Below are 23,319 nucleotides of genomic sequence, written 5' to 3'. Positions count from 1 at the left end.
CGGCCAGGGGGAAAGGTGGAAATCCCTCATGCAAAGAAACTCGTTCCCACGCACGGCATTCGCCACAATCCCCATCCTTCACTGGAGGATTAGACAGACTGACCGACAGTGCTCCAGGGTGTGTGCTCCTCTCTCTCACTCCAGCTCTGTACATGTCCGAGCAAGAAACAGATCGATCTCTCATCACTAGATAGAATAGCCTCAATGAAAACGCTCAGCCTTCAAAATAATGTATGTATATTCCAGCAGGAGAACGTAACGGTTAATCAATCCATTTAGCGGAAGAAGGATTTACCTATAAGCTTCTGCACGGAAGAAAGTTATCAGCCTATGGCTCCCATATTAAAGAAAATGGGCGAGGCTGAGCCGCAGCTGCACCACAGCAATCAAAGACCAATGTAGCATATTACCCTCTCTAAAAACTGGCACTCAAAACAAACAAAAACCATTGGATTGCACACCTCTGTTATCTCCGGAGCGCTGCCTTTTTACCCTGGCTTATCCAGAACTCGTTCCCAGCAATATGTCACCTATGTTTAATAACACAGCCTCCCAAAGGGAAGCCGCTTTTATTAAAGCAGTAAAGCAGTTTTTTTCCAATAGCATCTGCAGCAACAGCGAACATGGGAACACCCCACGCTGCACATGTCAGAGATTGCCAGTCCTACAGCTGAATTTTTTTCTTGCACTAGCAAAAATCATTGTGCTGCACAGCCAAGTCTTTGTGATGAAAGAAGAAACAAACAAACCAACAAAAAAAGCAATAAACATCTGGATGCACACCGACACAGCAGTGATTTTCATACAATCGTTCCTTTCTCAAGAGCTGATTTTTAGAGTAACTCCCTCAGCGCAGGCAGGGCTGGATTCATGCACCACAGAGGCTGCACGTTGCCATGGGAGCAGCCCAGCTCAAGGAGGGATACATTTTGATTCCTGCTGCTCTTATTCTTGTAGATTAAAGGTAGCCAGACTTCAGGACTTCTGGGCAGGAAAGCCCAGCTGTCAGATCAAGAAATGAGGGTTATTAGAGACATAAATAAGAATGGTTTCTATCTAGGATGCTGTGACGCTGCAGATCATTTTAAAACGGCATTAGAGCATCATGCAGATACTTGCACATCTGAACAGACCAACATCCATGCATCATTATGCTGTCACAAAAAGTGATTAAACATGACAAATAGGCTTTTCTAATAAAAATGCTTTTGTTGCTGCATATTCTTTTTTTTTTTTTTCATTTTGAGTACCCGCAATGAAACAGGGTGGACTTCCATGCTAGTATCCAGCAGCACTACACCACAGCACTGATATGCAAAAGTACTGTATAAGACGCCTTGGAAAAAGTGAAGTTATTTACAGTACAAGTTTAAAAATAGCAAGTGAGCATTTGCTCATTTACTCAGAATCTGCTAATCAGAAAGCAGCCACACACCAGCACCCAAACCACCCCAAACAGCACTGTGCTCTGGGAGCCCACATCTCCAGCTGTGTTCTTCCCAAGCTGCAGATGACCAAGGAGCACTGAAGATGAGGAACTGTGCAAGTTATTGCACGATGCAAGAATGCAGAAACTCTATTTCGGAAAACTGCTACTTACTTGCTTTGTAAACTATGCATTCAACAATTGTCATGACAACACAATCAAATTTCTTTGCCTTGTCAAAGGCTGTATTTGTCCATGCACTGAAGACGTTGTTAGCATTGGATTAAAGACCTAGCCTATGAAATAGTTTCATACAGTTGCTTATTGCAGAGAAAATCACTTCAAAATCCCATTGTTTTCTTCTTTCATATGCATAAGCATGTCTGAAATATTGAACTGATTGTAACCCCTGATAGCTGGTCCTTCTCATGATTTACATTCAGAACGTTAAAATTGAAAGTACAGTCACTACAAAGTTAAAGCCCGGTACCATAAATACGTAACACTGACTGATGAAACGGCTGGTTTAATTCGAAGCTCCAAGGCTCATGTGCTACCAGCCCATTTTCTTAATAAACAAAAACAAGAATGTTTTGTGCCACTTTTCCCTGAAGTCCATTTTCTCCACCAGTTCAGGCCTTCACAGCTTTACCTCACGCTTCACTAGCATCGCACCAACTGACCTTCAGGGGTATCTGCTTCTCAGGAAGATACTTGACAATGCTTGTGAAGACCTGAGGACTGAAATCTGCACATACAGAAGTTAATGAAACTGAAGCACCGCATTTGCTTTCAGTATTACATCCTTTCCACTGACACATATTTCCATCTCTTCCAAAAGCACGTTCATAGAGCTGAGCACAGGGAACTCCAGCTTGGGATGAGCTGTAATCCACAGGGCATAATCGAGAGCTCTCACAAAAGATTAAATATAATAAATAATTTCGAATAAAATCTATTTGAAGGATGCAAAATGTTCATTCTAGAACAGCTTGGAGAAAAATAACTAAAAGATATTAAGATAATTTTGAAGACAAAATACTTGAAGAATATCTAATTCCACATCTGCAAATACACATGACAGCTTGAGAGCACTCTCCAATCAGCATTTTCCAATAAAGTTCCACGCTGCTGAAAAGGGGAATAGAAAGCTGTACGAACTGCTAACGATTGCTAACAACACATTGCTAAAAAACATGGTTAATGTAAACGACAGGATCTCAGTTTAATTTCCTTTAGACTATCCTTGTACACAGTATCTTCACTTTGCATCTCAAAAAGAGTATTGGAGGCAAGCACACCAACAGAAAAAGACGAGGAAGCCAGTCTTGCCAAAAGCTTTTCAAGAAACCAAGTAAGTACCAAATGGACGTTCTTGCTCTGGTATGAGTTCTGTTCCAGGAAAAAGAAAACAAAACAAAACACCACTAGAAGTTCTCTCCTCCAATAAAAGAAATAGAAACCTGGAGAACTGGCATATGTTGTGAAGGTACTGCATATTAACTCAGTCGGTATCCATTGATGCCCATTATCTGCAAAACATTTCAGAAAAGTCAATAGAATGCTTCTAGTAAAACAAACCAACCTGAAAGGCCTGGCCCTAGAGATAGCCACTTTCAGAACACAGCATTTACCACCATTGTTCTTAGATGAAATCCAGGCACAGTTGCTCCTCTTGGAACACAAGCCAAAATTTCGAACCGTGGCAAAAGTGTATGCTAAAACTCATAAGAAACAGTATGCAACTGGAAGTAAAAATAACTGCAAGATAAGGGCTATCTTTCTGCTTTGTAGCATTACTCTCAGTCTCTGTATTTTAAATATGTAGTATCTGTTTTTAAAAGTATTCAGACATACAAAGGACAACTATTTACAAACTTGATATTCACCACTATTAATGCAAAAAGCTTCTTAACAAACCACATACTCCAATTTGGTGGTAGAACAATCAGGGTAATCACAAATGTCCAAAGACAAAAGAGCATCCAAAACTTCTTATACATACAGAGAAAAAAAACATTTTAGGGCTGAAGTAAATTAAAGTCAATTTATTGCTATACAACGGAAGTCTTTTCTTTTGTTAGTCTTAAGAGTCACAGAATGAATGTGTCATTTAACATCTATTGTGCTGTAAGTCACAATAAAGGATGAAAGAAAGAAATGCACGTCATCTAGATGGCCGTAGAAATAGACAATCTACTCATGCCATTCATTAGAAGATAATCAGGAGATAATTAATCTTAAAGCAAGTCCCTAAGTAATAATGGAGGAAAAAAAATAAAATCCCCGTATTTCTCACAGTAACAGTGAACTAAAGTTGGCTATAAAGGAAAAAAAGGAAAAAAAATGTAGCAATAACAAGATCTTCTAGAGCTGCGCATACCAAACAGCAGTATTTTGCAGTATAGAGAGACATCAAACCAGAGGATGCACTGTAACAAAACTGCCTCCAAACGCTGATTTCTGTTAAAAGATGCCCTTCTTATACACATCTTACTTTCAAGTACTGCTGCAGATAGTGAATGTTTTTGGACTCCTCTTAGGACTTCTTTCGCACCACAAACTGTTTGTAAAATGACTGCAAAAACGTGCCTAAGCCAAACAGTTTAAAATCCTTCGGTTCCCCCAGCCCCTCCTACACCCTGTGCCTACCAGAATCCCAACTGCCAGTCCCCACTCAGTGATACACAAACACCGCCTGCATCAGCTGCCTGGAACATCTGGGTTAGCACTGTTAGCTCCAGTGTTGCTGGCTGTACCAGTTCAAATTTCTGTCAAGCATGAAGAGGATGCCACAAGAACTACAGCTGTGACAGGTAAGCTGAACCTTCTATTTAATTCATTCTTCAGGCAAAGGTTGCACACTATTCAGTGAACACTTCAACCCTGATACATCAAGCATTCCAAGAAGTAGGAACACATTTCTCCAACCAAAAAAAGCAGGATACAGCTACCTACGATCAACCATTTACATGGCACAGACATCATGGGTCTCCAACTGTCTTTCAGCAGATATTCCAGAAAGGAACCAATCTCCTCTGGGTAATGCATGGCAGTCTGGGTGCTGCAGGGTATTTCAAAGGGCACCTGACACCTGAGGCAAGGCAGCTGGATCACACACACAGTATTTGAAATCAGATATAAAAGCAGAATTTCTGGTCATTATTCCCATAAAACTTTAGAACAAGTGTGTAAAAGCAGCCCCTACCATCAGACTGATGCATTAGTGTCAGAGACACAAGGTAGGATGTCCCACCGGTTCTATGTTATCGTTGCACTTCTTTTTATGTTTCTATTAATAAAAAATACTCAGATTTGTTGCTAAGACAAATTAATTCTATCACATACAAAGGATGCTTCACCTTCCACCACCCGTTCTGCAGTCAAAGAGAGAACAGGCTGAGGACAGCAATCCCTAATCAGCCTTCCATCCCCCAGGTGCAAAACCTCAGCACCAGGCCCCAAGGAGCTCACAGACCCTCCAACGCACCCCCTGCAGTCCCAGTGCGGCCGCCCAGAGGACGCCAGGCCCTCTCCTCCACACCCCTCTCCTCTGGCATCAGGGCAGAAGAGATGCCACCTTCTCACGCTCCGGGGCCAGAGCTGAGGGATGGCAAAGGACGGCCGATACAAACACAGCAACTCCACTGCTTTTAATGACTGCCTCTCCCTCGGCTGCCTGTGGGGTGTCAGCACGCTTTGCTCCTCCTCCACCCCAGGCAGCTGCAGGGTGCTGGAGAAGCCCCTGCCCCGACTGACCCTCTTGCTACTGCCTCCCAGAAATGGCCACAGGCCCCAACTGCCAGCCGCCATGTTTGGGCCTGCAGTGGCACTCAGAATCCTGTCGCCATGGGCACCCAACTGCCCTCAACCACAGTCCCTCACCTGACACAGCAGGAGACAGCAGCACTTTCCAGTATCGGAAAGAGATACTTTGTACTTCTTTTGATTTCCCAGGACAGGATGGAGCAGCCACCTTTAAGGAAGAGGCAGCTGCTGGAAGAGGCTGATGACATGGGGCCCATGGAGGTGGACCCGCCTGGCAGCGAAGAAGAGCCCATGGAGGTGGATCCACCCGTGGCAGAAGAGCTGATGGAAGTGGATCCACCTCCATCGGGGCAGACCGGCCATCTCTCTGCTGCTGCCAGGCCAACCAGGAAGAGGTCGCGCCCCAAATTTCATCGCAGGGGCGCCAGGATCCGTCCACCTCCCACAAAATGGCCGCCTTGACGCCGGCGCTGATCCTCCCGTCCTGTAAGTTTCCCTTACCTGTGAGAGCCCCAGCTCACGGCCATCCTGCGGGCTCACGGGGAGCCTCCATTGCCTGGTCCTTCTTCTGTTCACAGCCAAGGCTCCTACGAGCCCTTCCTTCCCGACCCCCTCCCTCGTCCCTTCCCAAGTCCTCTCATCTCTTCTTCACCAAGTCCTGAGCAAGAGGGCAGGGCAGGGACTGCCATCCTCGGAGCTGCTGTGCCGGGGCAGCGGGACGAGTCTGACAGAGGGACCTCAAACACCGCAGGGCTGCGAGGATCCCGTAAGTTCACCCTTAGCCAGGAGGGACAGCACCAAATCAGGGCCATCCCATGGGCTCACACAGAGCCTCCATTTCCTCATCATCCTTCTCTTGACAGAACAAGGCTCCATGAGCCCATCCTTCCTGCTCCCCTCCCCCATCTCTGCCCAGGACAGGAGAAGAAACCAAAGAAGAGACAGAGGCAGCTGCTCCTGGGGAGAACCACACTTTGGTTTGGACACGAAGAAGTGCTGAAACACAGCAAGAAGATCCAATCCAGATGCTTTGCCTGGACTTCTCTTTCAACACCCAACCATCACCATTTTAAAATAACAATTCAAAATAATAAAAAGTAAAAAGCACAAAACTAAATAAACACATTTTCATTTTTAAAAAGAAAGCACTTTAAAAAGTCTGTGCTTTAGGAACCTTAGAGTTTGCACGTAGGTTCCCGCGTCCCCTCCCTGCCTCCCGCACACAGAACGCACCCCGCAGCAGGACACGCTGCCCTCAGTGCCAGCCCGAGGAACAGCACCGCACTGCACACACCGCTGGGGCTGCCCCTTGCCCTGCCTCAGCACCTTCTGCTACTTTGCAGGGAATTTCACACACACATCATCAAGAACATAGGAAAGAGGCCCTTCTGACTCTTGAACTACAGAATCATATATACAAATACCCAAGCTCTGAACACCAGAAGATCCTCAACCATTTCTGAATGTCATTTAGAAACCTACAGACAAAATTTATTTCTAGTTGCATTGCTGGAATATAAAAAATAAAAAGTAAAAATAAAAAATAAAAATCAAGTTCAGTTATCAGTTTAGAATCTACTGCTATCCAGTAGATGCCTTTTCCATATGCCTGCAGCTTTGTTAGTAAGAAATGGTCTGACTTACATAGTTCTTCTTTGAAACTCTTTGTTTCCATGTTGAACCTTACTTTGTTCATCCATGCTGAGCAGGAAGTGTTCATTTTCATATAGCCCTTGGCTGTTCTACACATTCCCTCCCTCCCCCATTTACTTGTTTCACTGTCCCACAGATTTCTTTCAGCTATGAGCAATGGTATGTGCACTTTAAAGACAAAACACCACTCATAACCTCTGTTAAACACTGTGACAGTTCCACATGACCTTACAGTGAAAAGAACCTCTCAACTGGTTTGATTCAGAATAGCCATCTAATTCCAACTCACAGTACCTGTCCTTCATCTCGAAGGCACAGGGAGGAAAGGCACTCCCCCAGCACAGCGCCTACCAGCTGCTTGCAATGGAAGAGGAGGAGTAGGGCTCCTCTAGAGGGAAATGAACCAACGCAGGCACAGTTAGCATGTTTACAAAATGTGCTCAAAGGAAAAGAGAAAAGGGAAGAAGCCATGCATTTCTACATCCCAACAACTACTGCCTAAAAGATTTTTTTCAGGAAATGGCTCCGGACAGTACAAAGCACCATAGAGAAATCCTGCCCATTTTCTGGGCTTGTGTAACAACTGCTTTATTTACTATCATTCCCAGGCCTGAATGGGTTTTAAAAGCCTCCTTCCTTCTACCAGAGGATTGAATAGTCAGAAATTCGTGTCAAAAATGCATAAGGGCAACAGTTTTTATACACTGAAAATTAAGCTATCATCTGAAAACAAACTCTACAGCCTTTTAACTTTCATGTGTTTTATTTACTTATTGTTACTTGTCAAAAATAAGATATTAAAGCTGAGCAGCGCCCACATTTTACAGAAAGCACTAATCAGATTAAAGACTTAGGAAGACAGCCTTCCGCTCAGAAGAACATCAGGGAACAGAAGGTGACGGTTCCTGTACTCTAGGACACACATACACTAATGAGGTAATTTCAAAAAAGACAAAACCTATAATTTCATATTTGTATGTGCTACAATTCTTACTGTATCTGGATACAATTACTAGTATAGGAAGCTAAATCAGTTGCATATACTGTATCATTTGGAATACGATGAGTGCTTGAAGTCATCAAACATCGTTAACACCATACAGCACTTACACAAACATCCCCTTCTTCACCTTTGCAGTTCAAGACAGAATATTCAATACATACTAGTAAACAGATGAGGGAACCAAGAATGTTCTCCTATAAAGCTGATCTGATGCTTTTAGATAGCTCTCAAATACCTTGTGTCTGGAACTGCACTTGTTAGTGCATCCAAAGAACACTTAGGTCTAACCTTTCTTCCATGACTCTTCCCACAGCCCCAAGTTTTAGGCAGACACATTTCTCCTAATTTTAATAAATCTGTTGAACTGAGAGCAGGACAGTCCCTCACCTGTAGAACAATGAAGTGGCACGGTACTGACTGACACCAAGGAAAGAAAGAGCTGATCGATGGATGACAAGGCATGAAGAGAATGCACAAGGTGATGTGCCACCCTGCCATTACGTTAGCTGCCTCCTAAACACCCTAATCAGGTTATCAGCGGATAAGGGCAGAAATGCATTAGCCTCTCCAAGAAACAAGAAATCCCAAGCGAGGAATGGTTCCTGACTAGTTTTCTTCAGCAACCTGAGGAACAAACACAGACCCACACTCACACAGGCATGTGAAATGCCTTTAGACCAAGACACTGAATGCTTTCCCACTGGCACACATTCACTGCAGTGGAAGTAACAGTTCAATTGCTCACTAGTCCAGAAACAGAATTATTTTCTTCCTCCGCATGCTTCAAACAAAAGACTGGAGAGTTTGAGACAATTAACATGGGTAAACAGAAAACTTGGCTTTTCCCTTTAATCCTCAATTTGGAAATCAGCTTAAGATTCAACATTTAAGCGTTATGTTTTATTTACATTCCTGCTCATGCTCCAGAAACACTGAAAGAATGCCAAACAGTTACAGTAAGCCGCTGTCTTGCATTTCAGACAAAACATTCAAAATACCACCTCCATACAATACTTCCAAACTGCATGTACTTTTACAACATATCCAGGCCGATTAAATGAACAAAGCTAGGAAAAACAAAGGACAAGTTCTGTTCTCTGACATAGCAGCACAACATCACCCAGAACAATGGCGTACCTTCAGACAGTAAGCTGAACTACTGCCACAGCACAGTGCCAATTTGTCAAGAAAAGGAACTTCTCAAAGCCTACTGAATCACCACCCGTAGAACAGAACGTGTCTGCTGTGTTGCAGGATGTACGGGATGAATGTGAAATGGAAAATCACAACTAAAGCAGCATTTACATTGAGGAAAAAAAAATCAGAAAGTTTTCTTAATGGTTAATAAGGTTTTGCTATCCCTAACAGTCTTATAACACAATGCCAAAGGACTGAATTCTTTGTAAATGCGGTAAGCAATAGTTTCAAGAGAAACCAGCAGCTACATAATCATCCTACACACTCTTAATTGTATCTGGCATTACAGCCCAAAGCTCCCACACAGAACGTCAGCTGACTGCCCGAACAGTACTCTGTTCTTAGTGCCTTTGTTAATGACGAATTTAATTATACAGAGCAAAGCTCCGCAACCACCCTCACTTCATAACCCTCGACCATTAGGGAACCACAAAAATCCTATGGCTTTGTCTAGGGAATACAGTTATTTCTTAACATGCTACAACTCGCATCCTTCATCTGCGTGACCCATGTTTACACCATACAGAACTGCACTGCTTCATGGGAAACGGGCACTGGGAAAAACAGTCCTAGAGCAAAAATGACAAGAAGGAGCTCAGTGTGCGCTCAGTTCCACAAAGACGGTGACCTCCCCTGCAGTCTGCTCATGACAAATAAAAACAAACATCAGAGAGCAGCCTGAGGCCGGATCCCTCTGCTGCGTCCTGCAGCTTCGCATGCCCAAAGCACCCAGTGCCACACATCCATTTCAGGACGCCTGAGAACAGGTCTTTGTCCAGGCTCTCACTACTGCCATCTCAGCGCACTCAGATAAAAGATTCACCTCCATCTCCGTACAGAAGCCTTACAGGGCCAGTTTCCTCAACGCTTTTAGCACTACGCACATTGCACTTTGCAAGCGCAAAGCCCACCTTCCTATCTTCCTCATCTTGCTTTAAGCCAAATGACAACTTCTCAACTTCCTCTGAAAACGAAGACGCACGTATGGGAAGCTGTCACACCGGGAGAGCGTTGGGCACGGAGACAGAACACGAATCCGGTTTTTATCCAAAACGTGACCGCGCGGCCCGCACCGCTTTACTGACCTACTTTCCCCGGTTTGTGTAAGGAAGGAAACGCGGCTCCGCACGCCGTAGCGTCACCCGAGCCGTACGGCAGCGAGCCGCTTCCCTGTCGGCGCCCGCAGCGCCGCCTCTCCCCGCCGAGTAGCGCGGCCGGACGCCTCCCGCTCCCGGGGCGGACCTCTCGCCACGCGCCCCGAGCCGCCCGCAGCGGGACCCCCGCACCGGGCCGAGACTTCGAGCCGCCGCACGCGGGGCTCAGCGCGCTCAATGGGGCGCAGGAAGGGAAGCGGCGCAGAAGCTCGTCCGCCCCTCGCCGCGGGACCCCGCGCCCGCCCCCGGGTCGGCCACTCACCGTCCCCGATCGCCATCATAGCGCGGAGCGGCCGCGGGCGGCGAGTGCCGGGCCGAGCGGCCCCCGCTCCCCGCCGCCACAGCCGCCCGCCGCACCCCGCTTCAAAATAGCAGTCCCGCCGGCGACCGGTCCCGGCCCCGTCCCACCGGGGACTTTTACCGCGCTCCGCCCCGCTCCGCCCCAACGTCACGTGCCCGCGCCCTGCCCTGGCCGGGCTGAAAGGAGCGCCGGAATCGCGAGCGGGGCATCGGCTGCCGCAGAGCGTCCTGCGGCCGTCAGAAAAGCCTGACGGAACCTCAGCTCCCGCTCGCGGTCCGCCCAAAGCCGCCGCGACGGCACCGTGTGCTCTAATAAGTAATAAGCGCTGCCTCCCGCCCCGTTCCCTCTCGTCTGAGAACCGGCGGTGCCGGTTCCGTTCCGTGCCGCGCTGAGCAGCTCGCTTCCAGCAGCGCTGGCGCTGAGCTCCGGTGCCCAGAGACGCGCACGGGGCACCTCGAGGCACGGTGCGGGCGCGGGCCTGCTCGGCACGCTTCCATACGTCCGGGTATAAACCACAAAGGGCAGCGGGTGAAACTGATCGTCATACGAATGCGTTCTGAGCTGCCGGATGAGCGAGCAGCACGCAGACGGACCCCAAACAGCGTAAAATGATTGTAGCACCTATCGGCAGCCTCAGCGTTTGCCACGCTATACATTCACACCACGTCCTGTTGGCACAGGCTGTCGCTGTGTGATCTCACAGAAACCCTCTTCGCAAAAAGAAACCAACAAAGGAAAACTGGAAAGAAAGAAAAAAGCAAAACGTGGCAAAGCAAATACCCGTTTCTGCCTTCTGCAGGTGTTTACTGTTTGCTATAGGAGAACATACGGCTTGGCTGAGTCTTTGTAATCCGTTCCACCCCCCCCCCAGGAGTGTGACACTAAAATGAGTGTGACACTGAAACGAGTGCATCCCACCGATCGCATGCTATGTTTGTAAGGTAGTGCTGCAAGGCATGCCTTTAATGGGAAAACTGCATGGGCTGAACAGAGAGGTACAATCAATACTCAGCTTGGATCATTCTACTGAATGAAGCGAAACACAGAGCTCAGTTATTGTTCTCCCTACTTTTGACTCCCTGTCTGAAAATGTACGCTGCTCTCCAGTACGGAGGTCTGTTGAAATTCTCTGAGGGAAAACACTATTTACAAATCTCAGCCGGCAGAAACAAGTGCTTGCTCAGCTTTGAGATTGGCTGCCAGTCCCGTTTCCATAGAAATGCACATTCATGTGCTGAAAAACAGGGAGGTGCTTTAAAGATCCTCCTCCAGTTTGCAGGGATGCAACACATTTCTGCTGAAGCAAAATGGCAAAACAAGCACCGCACACAAGATTTGGCCTAACAAACATATCCAGATACAATTCTAATAACATGCAGCATTACTGTGAATGTAAACAGAACCCAAGGTTCTCAGAACAGCTCATTCATTCACGTAATTTGTGGCAAAGAAAAGATGTTTGAATTTACTAACCACAGCTTATTGGAGGGGAGATGCTGCAATCGAGACAGGGGGGAGAGGGAATCAAAGGTCAGCTGGAGAAGCAAATTATTGGTATGATATTATTTAAGCTTGTAATGACTCATCAAGTAGCAGCATAAGACTTGAGCCCAGTCCCATCATTAAACACAGGGCCTTCCACGCTTCTCATCTGCTGGCTTTTGAAGCTACATCGTGCCCCAGTTATTCTAGCAGCACTCATTTCAGTGTGCTTTTCACATCTTTCACCCTCCGCTAGAATCCGTCAGTCCCTACAGACCGCATTCCCTGCTCTCTTTGCTGTTCTATCAGGGGTTAGATTCAATGAAGGAGGACTGCTCATGCTAGGTCCATTATCACAGGCAAAGGGATAACAACACATGAAATCCACCAGTGTGCATGAGAACACAGGAGAACCTTTTCCTCTCCTCCCTTGTTTCTCCCACACATGCTGAAGAACACCAGTACGTTTCTAAAACCTGACACATGTTTAACTGTGTTAGTAGGAGCATATTTTTCTTTTTTGTTTGTTTGTCTGAATTATTAAAAATACTATGGAAAACATTCTTCTATTCAGCTTGCTTCAAGCTCCTATTTTTTTAGGTTATGGTTCTCTTTTTGCATATGCAAAATGAAGTGACTGAACAACTGTCAGAAGTATTGTTGGAAGAAAGGAACCTAAGTGACATCTCTGGATTCTCAGAAAGTAGGTCGACATGACAAAGATTTACCAGCACAGCGGTGCCTTACAACTCCGCTAAAGACTGCACCTCTGACAGTTGTTTTCAGCAAGCATTTCTCTATCCAGCACACACTTTGAAGAGAACTCCCATCACTTACAGCTGACTTCTTTGAGAAAACAACTCAGCTAAGACAGCAAAAAGCCATTCCTTTGGGAGGTTAGAAGATATAAAAAAAGGGTCCACTATGGACTGTACCATTCTAATTACACCAAAGTCTGTGGAACAGTTTTTGGCCCTTGACTTCTCTCTCTTTGGAAACACAACCCTACTCCCCACAGTCTTTGAATCCTATTCCAAAACATCAGCCTTTAAAAGCACTAAAATATCCTCTGTACTGTAACGCATGTATTTACATCTGGCCTTTATCCAGAGATGTTTGATAAAGCTCTGAAAAGTTGGTAACAAAGCCACAGGAATTCAACACTAACTTTAAATCTACACATGGAAGCAGTAAATATAAATATATCTGTCCTTTAGAGAATAAAGAAAGAGAAGGTCGAGATAAACCACTAACAATAGAAGAGTATATTTTCCATAGCGTTAAAAAAATATCCGCTTAGATCGATTCAACAGATAAACAGAGATTCTGAAACAAAGGTATGAGAGGGATTCTGTCTCTGGGACTAAAGAAACAGACTCATGGTAGCTTCTGCACAGAATCTGCCACCTACAAGCCCAAAAGGATTTGTACCACTGCAGATCAGCACTAACACCTGCATTGTACAGATGAGGTAAAATGGCTTCAAACGAATTGCATCTGCTCTTGTAAGATACCAACCAAAAGCTCCTACACACAATGTAAACTAGTCCAGCAATAAATGTGTTGTTTCTTTATTCCCACAATTTAAATTACTTCAATACATCTATATTCTCCTGTAACTTCCTTGTATCTCTCAAGAACTGCCAACAGAAAAAATACAACTAAAATGTACCTCTGAACCACTCAAACCCATGCAGTTGTATGAGCTTCAAATGCAAAAAAATAATGGTTTGTCCTTCCATTAGGAGTCGATCTATAATCAAAGTAGATCAACAATGTAAAACATTCTTCTCAAAAATGAACATATTTAGTGTTCATTTTTATATCAATCCTTATTTTCTTATTTCGAAGTGCCCAAGAATAGCACTGTTTTACTTCAAACCAGAATGCAATGCAGAACTTCACTGTAATCTCAAAAAGGTTTAAAAATGCACTTCTGCAAACCCACAACCTCTGTTTTCACAGTAACGACAGAGAGGTGAGACTGTTTAAAATGAAAAAGTACATTTGCATACATTATCAAATCACATATGCATTCCTCAAAATATTTCTTCAAACTGTTACATTTTAGATCTAGCAAAGCTTCCTTTTCAGTATAGTTTCACCAAAAGTATCTGAATATCCTCCCCTATAAACCAAAATCTGCCGACTGTTTGCAGAAAACAGACGGACAATGAAGCTTTCAAAACCAATCAAATTAAAGCCACTGCCACCAACACCTCCCTTGTTGTGCTGTTATGCAACTGCTGTTTGTTTTTCTTTTTTAAAGTATAGTTTCAAGTAAGAAAGAATGATGGTTTTGCTCTTTCATCCCATAAGATACTGTTTCAGGACTGCAGCAGGAAGCAACAGGGATTCATTGCATAACAGGCTTCGTTTTCATGAAAGACACCAGAAAAAGAGCTAAAAGTCAGTACATTAAAGGAGAAATTTAAGATGAAGTCACAACTTCAACACTGAAGTGTCTCTGAATGCTTCAATCCCCTATTTCTTTAATTTAGAACTTACTCTATCATTCAACATTTTAACTGAAAAGAAACCACATAAAACAGCCCTTATTCACTAAATTTCTTTTGGAATCACGGTAAGATAACAGCCCGTTTGATTTCTTTTTTTCCACGCACGAATACTCTGCAGCATTCTCACAGCCTCTACTGCATGCACACAGAACTTGTTAAAGATTCACTGCCAGTTTCCATGTGATTTCAAAACCTTTTCCAGCTGTATTCTGACTGCAGTCCTAAAAACCAGTATCGGTAACGTAGGTCTGTTTCACTATGCAAATGTCTGTTTTTCTCAGTATACTTCCAGATGTTTCTTGTCAACCATCTCGCACTGTTCATACTAGCATTCAAATATTTATCTTGCATTAATCTAAAGCCGATGATTAACATATGTTTCATACTCACCACTGATGTTACTTAAAATCATATTTCCAGAATCTCTCACTTCATCAAATTTTGCAAAGATTGTTTGCAACCTGTAAAAAACAAAAATATATATAAATATACATATATGTTAAAGCATATATTTACATATTGGAAATCCTCCAGGTTACCAGTAAAAACATGTATTAGTTTCTTAGTATATAGAAAGCAGTCAGACAAGGGATTATGAGTTCTAATTTCCAAGGGACTCCCCTTCTTAAGTCAGTTGAGCATCATCTTCACACAAATGCACATAAAGCAATGTCACCAAGTCAGCAAATAAAACCGAGCATCACTATTAGTAACACAAAAAATAATGACAATTCTGAAGTAGAGGTTTAGTAATATTATATAGTTGCTTCAGAAAGGCAGTGATATTACCCTATTCACACACAACCCTACAAGGCAACAATTTGAACTACAGAATGCTGATGTGAGAAAAACAGGCAGTGATTGATATTTCATTTGCTCTGGGACAATTGCTAATTTTCTGAAAAATCTGGTTTGTTATGAAGATATTTTTAAGTGGTTTGTGCTTCCACTGAAAAGAAGAAATTCTTTTTTCTAAACTCCAGGAACACTGAACACTTCTGTACCACTGATTCTCACACGGAAAACATGCTGCAGTTGCTTTGCTACATGTTAAACAGGAAGAAAAAAAAAAAAACACAAAAAAAATTCACATTTCCAGTCTGGTCCTACAAGGTAGAAAATGCTATTCAAGCAAGAAACTTGGCCAAATCTGAACAGCCAGTTCTCATCACTTCTGCAGAAAATGCAATAAAAGCTGTAGAAGCATCTCAGTATGGTATGCATAGCAGTAAGGATATTTTAGGTGCAAAACTATCAGGACTGAATAGTGACCTTAAATGCACGTTTACCAACTAGAAGTCACACAACACTTGGCAATTCTCACAGTGGATATAGATCAGTTATGCTACCTCACACTTTCAAATACTTTAGTAGCCTTGAAGTGGTATTTTTCTTTGCCAAATACTTGAAAGCACTTGCTAGACACCATACAGCTAGCTGAGAATTCCACAGGAAGGCCCACCTTCCTTCAAATAAACAAACACCCTTAAAAGCATGTCCGAAAGGCTGAAGCTGTTATCCTCAGAGCAGCTGAACATGAAGACTGCAGTGAGTAACAGATTTCCTTTAGAACTGCACCCCGATTCTTAAATGCTGCTGGGCTGATGGTGTGCTTTTGGCACACATGCAAAATTCAAAACAAAAAATTATTTCCTGCTCTTCTGAACTTAGTTATCAAAACATGCTTCACGGAGCACTTTAAGCAAAGAAAGTAGAGAAGAATGAAATATTTCCTTATAAATACATGGTGATGATACACATGTTGCCTCTCACTCTGGGCAGAATATCTGATAAAGTAGTAACTATAAGCATTCACTAATAACCTGTCAGCACTCAGTGCTATGCAGTCAGTGGTACAGGCTAGAGAGCAACACGGCACTGCCAGCTGCAAAAGCTTAGAAGCCTGTATTTCTGACTTCAGACAGACATATCCTGCAGTGTAGGCACAGTTTAAGGTGATATACATTTCTCCTTACTTACTCCTTTGAAAAAAAAGAAGTGCCCACATGTGGACACACAGATGGACCCTGTCTACAGTATGAACCAGACAGACAGAATGCGCAGCCCACATTAAGTGCAGTACTCATAGATGCATCCTGTAACATATGTAGCATTTCCAGATATGAAGCTGCAGCCTTAGACATGAGAACTCTAAACAAATAAATGTACTTTTTACATTTATGTTACTCAAGTAATGGTGGAAAAAGTTGTCAGATGATTTCCTGAGAGATCTTGAAAGGCTGTAAATGCTCAGACCAAGCTAGTGCTAACTTCTAAATCCATATGTATTTCTTCTATTCATGGAAGATCAGCTACCTGTTTCATACTCTAACAAATTCCATTTGGCCCAAATGGAACAAAAATGGTTCCATATTCTTGGCTCAAAGAGCAAGAAATGCAATATCCACTCTCAGTATCCACAAACATATTAACACTAATGCTTACAGGCTCAATAACAAAGACTGTCAAACCTCTTTGGCAGTAACTTTAACTAAAGGGAAAACACAACAGCCGTATCTCCAGCCACTGACTCCATACTGATTTTTCTGAGAAAAGAAATGCTCTTCAGGCCTAAATGAAGATATTCTTCTGAGATTTGTAACTTGAAGAACATACAGGAAAAGAGGAACTCAATGGTTTTATTTGCAAATTAATCTCAGTGACTGAACAAAAAATACACTAGTAGCAAGTAGAGTTGAACTACAATAGCACAACTACATCTTCTTTTATTAGCCATCTAGACCCTGCTCAGGACCAATATCCTTCTCTAGACAGCCTACTATTTTCTGCAAGTGCAAATCTACAGATTATAAAACCTATTTAAGCTTCCGTTTGTGAATTACGATGTACATTTATATTTATAGAGACATAAAATGTATACACTACTTTCGTATTTAAATAATTTGAGTGATTTCTCTAAATAATGCTTGATGAACTTTCCTGCCTTCCTTCCGGCTGACATGAGCTCTTATTCTCAGCTTTAAGGCACAGTGCATTCGGGCAGCAACACAGGACCTCTAATGTGCAATTTGTTATGCAAACGAAGCAAGCCTACATTCTCTGAAATCACGTTTACCAAATATCGAAGTAATGGTGCTGATATTTATGCTTGCAATTGTAATGCACTGTCATACAGTGAAAGAGCTGCAATAGCATTCTTTAAGGCCGAACTGAACAACTGAAAGCAGCTGCGTCTGAACTACAGATTATCCGTAATACTTACTTGAAATCCTTAAAACCTACCCAGACACACAAATATGAACATAAATTTCCCTCAGAACAACGGTAAGATGGTACCGTAAATCAAGCTGTTTCACAGACCATAGCTCCTGCACGTCCATACGAAAAGTTTAACGAATCAAAGCGAAGGGAGAACTTCTGGCAGACAGTGGGAAAAAAAGCTCTTAAACTGGGTCTGCCAGTGAAGGAGCAACTGTCTGAGACAGAGCTAATCTGTCTTTCCTGAGCTTTGTCAACCGCCTTGTTTCTGTGTTAAGTAGGAAGAGACAGCAGGAATTCTGCTTCCCATCAATACTAGGGATGGAGACCAGTAGCTTCATGCTCAACTCATGCAAATTGTAACCCATCACCTCCTCCCAACCTGAAGATTGCTTGGGAAGACACGACACTGAACCTCAGTTCATGTATTATTTTATGCTAACCTTGACTGTCAGGTGTGAAACTGCTGAGATTCAGTGGCAAGAACCAGCTGGATATGCACCAAGTCCAGCTTTGCTTATTTATGTAAATGAAAATGGCATAATTACGCTTGCTTTCAGATCCAGGGGAATTTGGTGCTCAAGTGATTCTGGCAGTAGCAATCAGCAGTTTGGTCCCTACTGCAAGTTAAGTTAGAAGCTGTTGATTAGCCTGGAGAGACAAAGCTCCTGTGGTGTTTAATCCTATTTGGATCTCAAGATTGACTTAGTTTATATCACTTGGAAATGTGAAAAGGATGAGTGCTGAACCCAGACTTATGGTCCGACCCAACATTCATAGCACAGACAAAAGCTGATGTTATCTGCATTCTTTTGCTTGCATTCTCTGTTCCAAAGAACATCCAAGACTCTGGCTTAATGCAAGAAGGATTTTCTCAGATAAAACTATCTGCTGTGGAACTGAATTTTTGGAACTGCACTAATAACACATCTTCTGTGGTAACCATGTAATCACTTCATACCCTGAACTGTAACAATCATTAAACAGATGAGAATGCATACAATTTCCCATTCCTACAGGCAGGATAAGTTTTGGTCCAAAGAGGCTGAGCTCTGCCTAGCATGTGAAACAAGAAATTTAACACCATTCTCCTATGACAGCATTTCAATACCTTATAAACCATTAAAACTAAGGCTAACAATTCTCAGTGTTCTCGTGAGCCACAGAATCCATTCTGATATCCTGACTGAGCCCACATAGCAGACACAATCAGCTCTCTTAAAATAAAGAAACACCATTAGCACTCAGAGTGCAGCGTTATCTCAGTTTGTATCTCAGTGTTACCTCAGTTTCAGGTTAAGACTTTTTTTTTCTAAGTGCAAATGATTTTAATGACAAATTTGAAAAGTCAGGATCTGTCTGGTTTTCGCAACAAAATAAATGCTTAACTCCACAGCAACAAAACAGCACCTACTTTTACTTCATACAAACTAACGTACACAAAACGCAGACCAGCCTTTACAGACTTGAATTACTCAGAAAGCACTTTCAAAATTTCATTTCACCTTTTGCATGAAATATCCAGTGCTGGCATGTGTACCAGACCAGCTTACACTCCCTTAGAGCAGTTCTGGGGTTCAGTGAGAAGGAAGTTTAGTTCAGAATTGCCAAGTGGCTGCCTTTCAAAGGAACTATCTCTCATGTAACTGCAGCCCACGAGCAAACCTCCATTGTGGAGAGGGTTCTGCTGATGCAGTTAGCAAAAGCAAGGGAGGACATTTGTCATTATAACTATCCTCAAGAAAGTAAAGACTCAGGGCAGGATTTGCCATACTTCCATCTCACTTCCACGGATGTGCACATACTTCTCTCACACATGCACAGTGCATGGAAAGGATTAAGTGCTTCAGTTGTGACTCTCTACGCTCATGTTAAACACAAACTCTAGAGTAAGGAACATTATGAATATTTTCAAGTATTCAAGTGTTTTTCAGCTGTTTCCCTACTGTTTACTGTATTTCTCACTGCTCCCATTATATATATATTTATGCATAATTTTTATTTACTATTATTTTATTTTTTTTTTAAACTATTCTAGAGCTCTTGCCTTCTCCTAAAATCAGGGAATTTTAACTGCTGAATGTTAGGCTGCTTTTGGTTATAAACTCATATACCTCTTCCAAGCAGAAAAGACTGTAAAATGAAGGTCAGAAGCAGTAAACACCACAACATTCTGGGTCAGCATCACAAAATCAAAACCACTTGCTCACCTTCCAGGAGGAATTCCTCTTTTTGTAAGATCTAGTCGTACTTTCTCCCCCACATGTCTATAAACCTCCACAATGGCTAGTATGGCAGCATCTCTCACCTGTGAAAGCCAAGTTTAAATTATTATTTCATTTCAGGATTTCAGAAAGCAAAACAACATTTTGCTGACAACCCACTAATCTTCCAGACCTGTGCGCCAACTCATTTCACAGAACAGTTCAAACAGTGAGGATGGAAGGGAAAGGAAATACAACTGTTATTTCAAGATGGAATTTGTTCCAAGTTAGAGCATCTCCAGACGGTAAATGAAAAATCCTAGAAATAACAGCTGTGGAGGGAATTTCTGGGAATGGCATAAGAACACTATCTGTGAAAACATGTGCTCTCTTTAGAAGCTTATCACACCAGGCAACACTTCCAAAAGTCAGTCCCTGAACTCACTCCTGACACCTCATCATCTTGCTTTGACCACTTCCTATGTGCAGCAAGGACCTTCTAGAAAACTAGGTATGTGACAGCCAACAAGAGTGGGCCAAAGTGATTCCTGAACTTCTTTGTAAGGAATTAACGTGGTTTCACATAAGCACAAGAATGGGAGTAAAAATATCTAGGGTAAAGGGAAAAAATGATTACAGCAAGAGATGAAGTGCCTTTTACAGCAATGTGAAGCATAATCATCACAACCAAAACTGACAATGACACGTCATTATTTTCCACAAAGAATTTCTGGAATACCTGAGTCCTTTGTAGCAGTCTGCACTAAAACTAGAACTGCTTTAGCAAGATATAAACTACCTCTTCACTAATGGGCAACAAACAAGACAAATTCTTCACAGATTTTCTCCAGAATAGAGAAATGCTATGGTATGTATAGGAGACAAAGACCAACACGGTAAGCAGAAAAACAAGTTTTTATTTGCCCATCTCCTGCCAATGCTGGCTTCTTTTTCACTGTATTCTTAGTATTCCCCATAAGACACAGCTTTGGAAAAGTTGAGACAATTTAACCATTTCCATTTGAAGGCTTTCTGAAGTTCAACAGATGTCATCATTATGAACTACAACTTAATTTTCACTGCAGATGTTTTACCTATGTAAGGTGTTTGTTTTGTTTTTAACTGCAAGTTAAAAAATTAACTACAAAATAATGACCTACTACAAAGCAAACTTAACAATTTTTCTTTAGTGCCTTTATTCATTTTGCCTTCATCTTTCTCTCTAAATATGGCTGTTGAAGCACTAGGACGTATTGAAACACTTACCTGACTATTTGAGTCACCAAATGCTGCACACAGATGTGGTACTAACTTGCTGAGACTTAATGGTTGGGCACCATAACTGGAGAAAAAGAAGAAGAAAAATTATTTTTCTGGCAGAAAAACTGAAAGTGGATCTTTAGCTTAGCATTGATAAAATACAACCATCAATCAAGTTCCATCTTTCTCTTACTAGTCCCACATTTAGTTCTGGAAAAAAAATAATTATACCTTCAGTCTTTCTTTTGGAAAGCTTACTGGTCAAGTCGTTCAGATTTTTCCCATTTATTCTTTTAACTGAATCAGACTTCCTGAAGTATTAGTTTCAGAGAAGAAAGGACAATTAAGAAAAAGGATAGAATCCTTATGTCTCCATAGAAACAAAACGCTTACATGTTTAAGGTTGCAATAAGACACAAACACACTCCTTCTCGGGATCGGTAATTCTTGTGCTTAAAACCAGCAGCAAGGCGTTCCCAAATGTACTATAAAACAGAAACAATTGTCTTTGATTACCAGGAGCACAATACAGTGCAATTCTATCCATTTTCTACATTCATAACACAAAAATAATGCAAGACAGGTCCATTGGAAAAGTAAAGAGACTTTGCAGATAAAATTAAGTTACAAAATACGCAGTAACACACACAGTACAGATCACTCGTAAACTAAAAACAAGTTCAAGAAACGTTCTTCAGAAATCTAGCTATGTATTTGTACTGCTCCAGAAACAGCTTTAGAAAATATACAGAATTGTTACAGTTGCTAAACACAAACACTGACATTTCCAACTAGGGACTCCAGCAGAAGTTGCTATATCCCTTCTGCTTCACATTGTTTCCTGGCCAACATTTCCTCTCACCCAGTTAAGCTTGCACTTATCCACACTCCTGCTGTCCACTTCTCTCCTACTTCTGCTTTAAATTTGCTTCTTAATTTTTTGGTTATTTCTTGCCTATTCGTTCTACTTTCTTAGCTTCCATTTCTGTTCTGCTTTCACTTCTCCTTTTGTGCTGGTGCTGCTTTCCATAGCACAATTCTCTGGCTCGCTAAGCTCTCGGTTACCTTCCTGCCCATTTGCTTCCCTTTGCCTTTCACTGTCCAGCTCATCGTTTTAGCTCTCCATCTCCCTGCCAATCTCCAGCTGCACAGGGTGTAAAAGTGAAAACGCAAAGCTTACGAGACGTGGGATTCCCAGTGGTACCTCAGAGCGGATGCACAGCCCCAGAGTGCAACTCCCCCAGCTGCAGTGCTGCCATTACAGCCGGCACGGCGCGAGCATCCGCGGCAGCGTCGCCTAGCAATGGCCGCACTCTGCCAGCAGCACATCTCGTGTGCAGGCACCACCCTCCCTCCTGCCCCTGGAGGGCTGCAACTGCGATGTACAGGGACTGCATAACATCTCCTAGATACCAATGACTGTGTTTGGCTTCGCAGAAGGAATACAAACAGCTATCGGTCACCAAAACAGGCAGTGAGAGAACAGGGAATCCTGCACCATTTGCGCTGATGAGGAAGCACACTTCACAGCAGATGTTTTAGCTAGAGCCTACTTGATCACTTGGATCCATCTCGTGGTTTCTTGTTTGTGTGCCTTATACTTCATCACATTTTGAGGAAAAAAAACAAAAACCTTAGACAATCAGAATATAGCTTGCCAGGACTGCTTAACGGTAAAGAACAGGATTTTACAGAAGAAAACATCCCTCCAATTAGCCCACTGTACAGGACCAATGTGAAATAAAGGAAATCTCCCCACTAGGTGTGCAGAAGCAGCCAGAGAAGAAATCGCACAAAGAAAGAAGGCAGACTGAAAAAAAATTCAATCCTTTGCTATTAAACCTACTGAGAGGACTGAATCCATCTAATCAGAAATTCAAAGGCTTCTAAGAAATTTCAGCTCTGCTGACTTGCTAGCAATTGTTTGTGCTGACCTCTCTTTATCCTATTCATGCATCGATACTGTCTGTACTCTTATTTTGATGATACCCTGCACATAAACAGCCATGTCAAGCTCTTAAAAACAAAACAAAAAACAACACAACACAAAAAACCCAAACAATAAAAATGAGAAAAAGGAACTGACAACAGGACAAATTTAGTACTATTCAAGAACACATCAGAACAAACCAG

General features: G+C 42.7%; 1 protein-coding gene across 8 annotated transcripts in view; it reads right to left on the bottom strand.

Moving 5' to 3' along the window:
• Positions 1–23,319, bottom strand: part of CLASP2 (cytoplasmic linker associated protein 2) — a 130,256-nt gene that overhangs the window by 84,633 nt on the left and 22,304 nt on the right. For 7 of the 8 annotated variants that reach the window (XM_042816974.1, XM_042816972.1, XM_042816977.1 and 4 more), the window contains exons 4-7: positions 21,580–21,671; positions 21,193–21,268; positions 19,933–20,030; positions 14,894–14,964 (exon numbers count right to left, since the gene is read on the bottom strand). In XM_042816974.1, the coding sequence (XP_042672908.1) occupies positions 14,894–14,964; positions 19,933–20,030; positions 21,193–21,268; positions 21,580–21,671 (337 nt within the window). Of the gene's footprint in view, positions 1–10,463; positions 10,495–14,893; positions 14,965–19,932; positions 20,031–21,192; positions 21,269–21,579; positions 21,672–23,319 lie in introns of those variants that run through there. The other variant, XM_042816980.1, reaches the window with a different exon arrangement.

The sequence above is a fragment of the Centrocercus urophasianus genome, unplaced genomic scaffold (genome assembly GCF_019232065.1).
Source record: "Centrocercus urophasianus isolate 14NV4802_14NV808 unplaced genomic scaffold, USGS_Curo_1.0 seq_16, whole genome shotgun sequence".
Classification (NCBI taxonomy): Eukaryota; Metazoa; Chordata; class Aves; order Galliformes; family Phasianidae; genus Centrocercus; species Centrocercus urophasianus.
The sequence above is the reverse complement of the archived record's forward strand: the minus strand, read 5'-3'. Positions and strand labels throughout refer to the sequence as shown.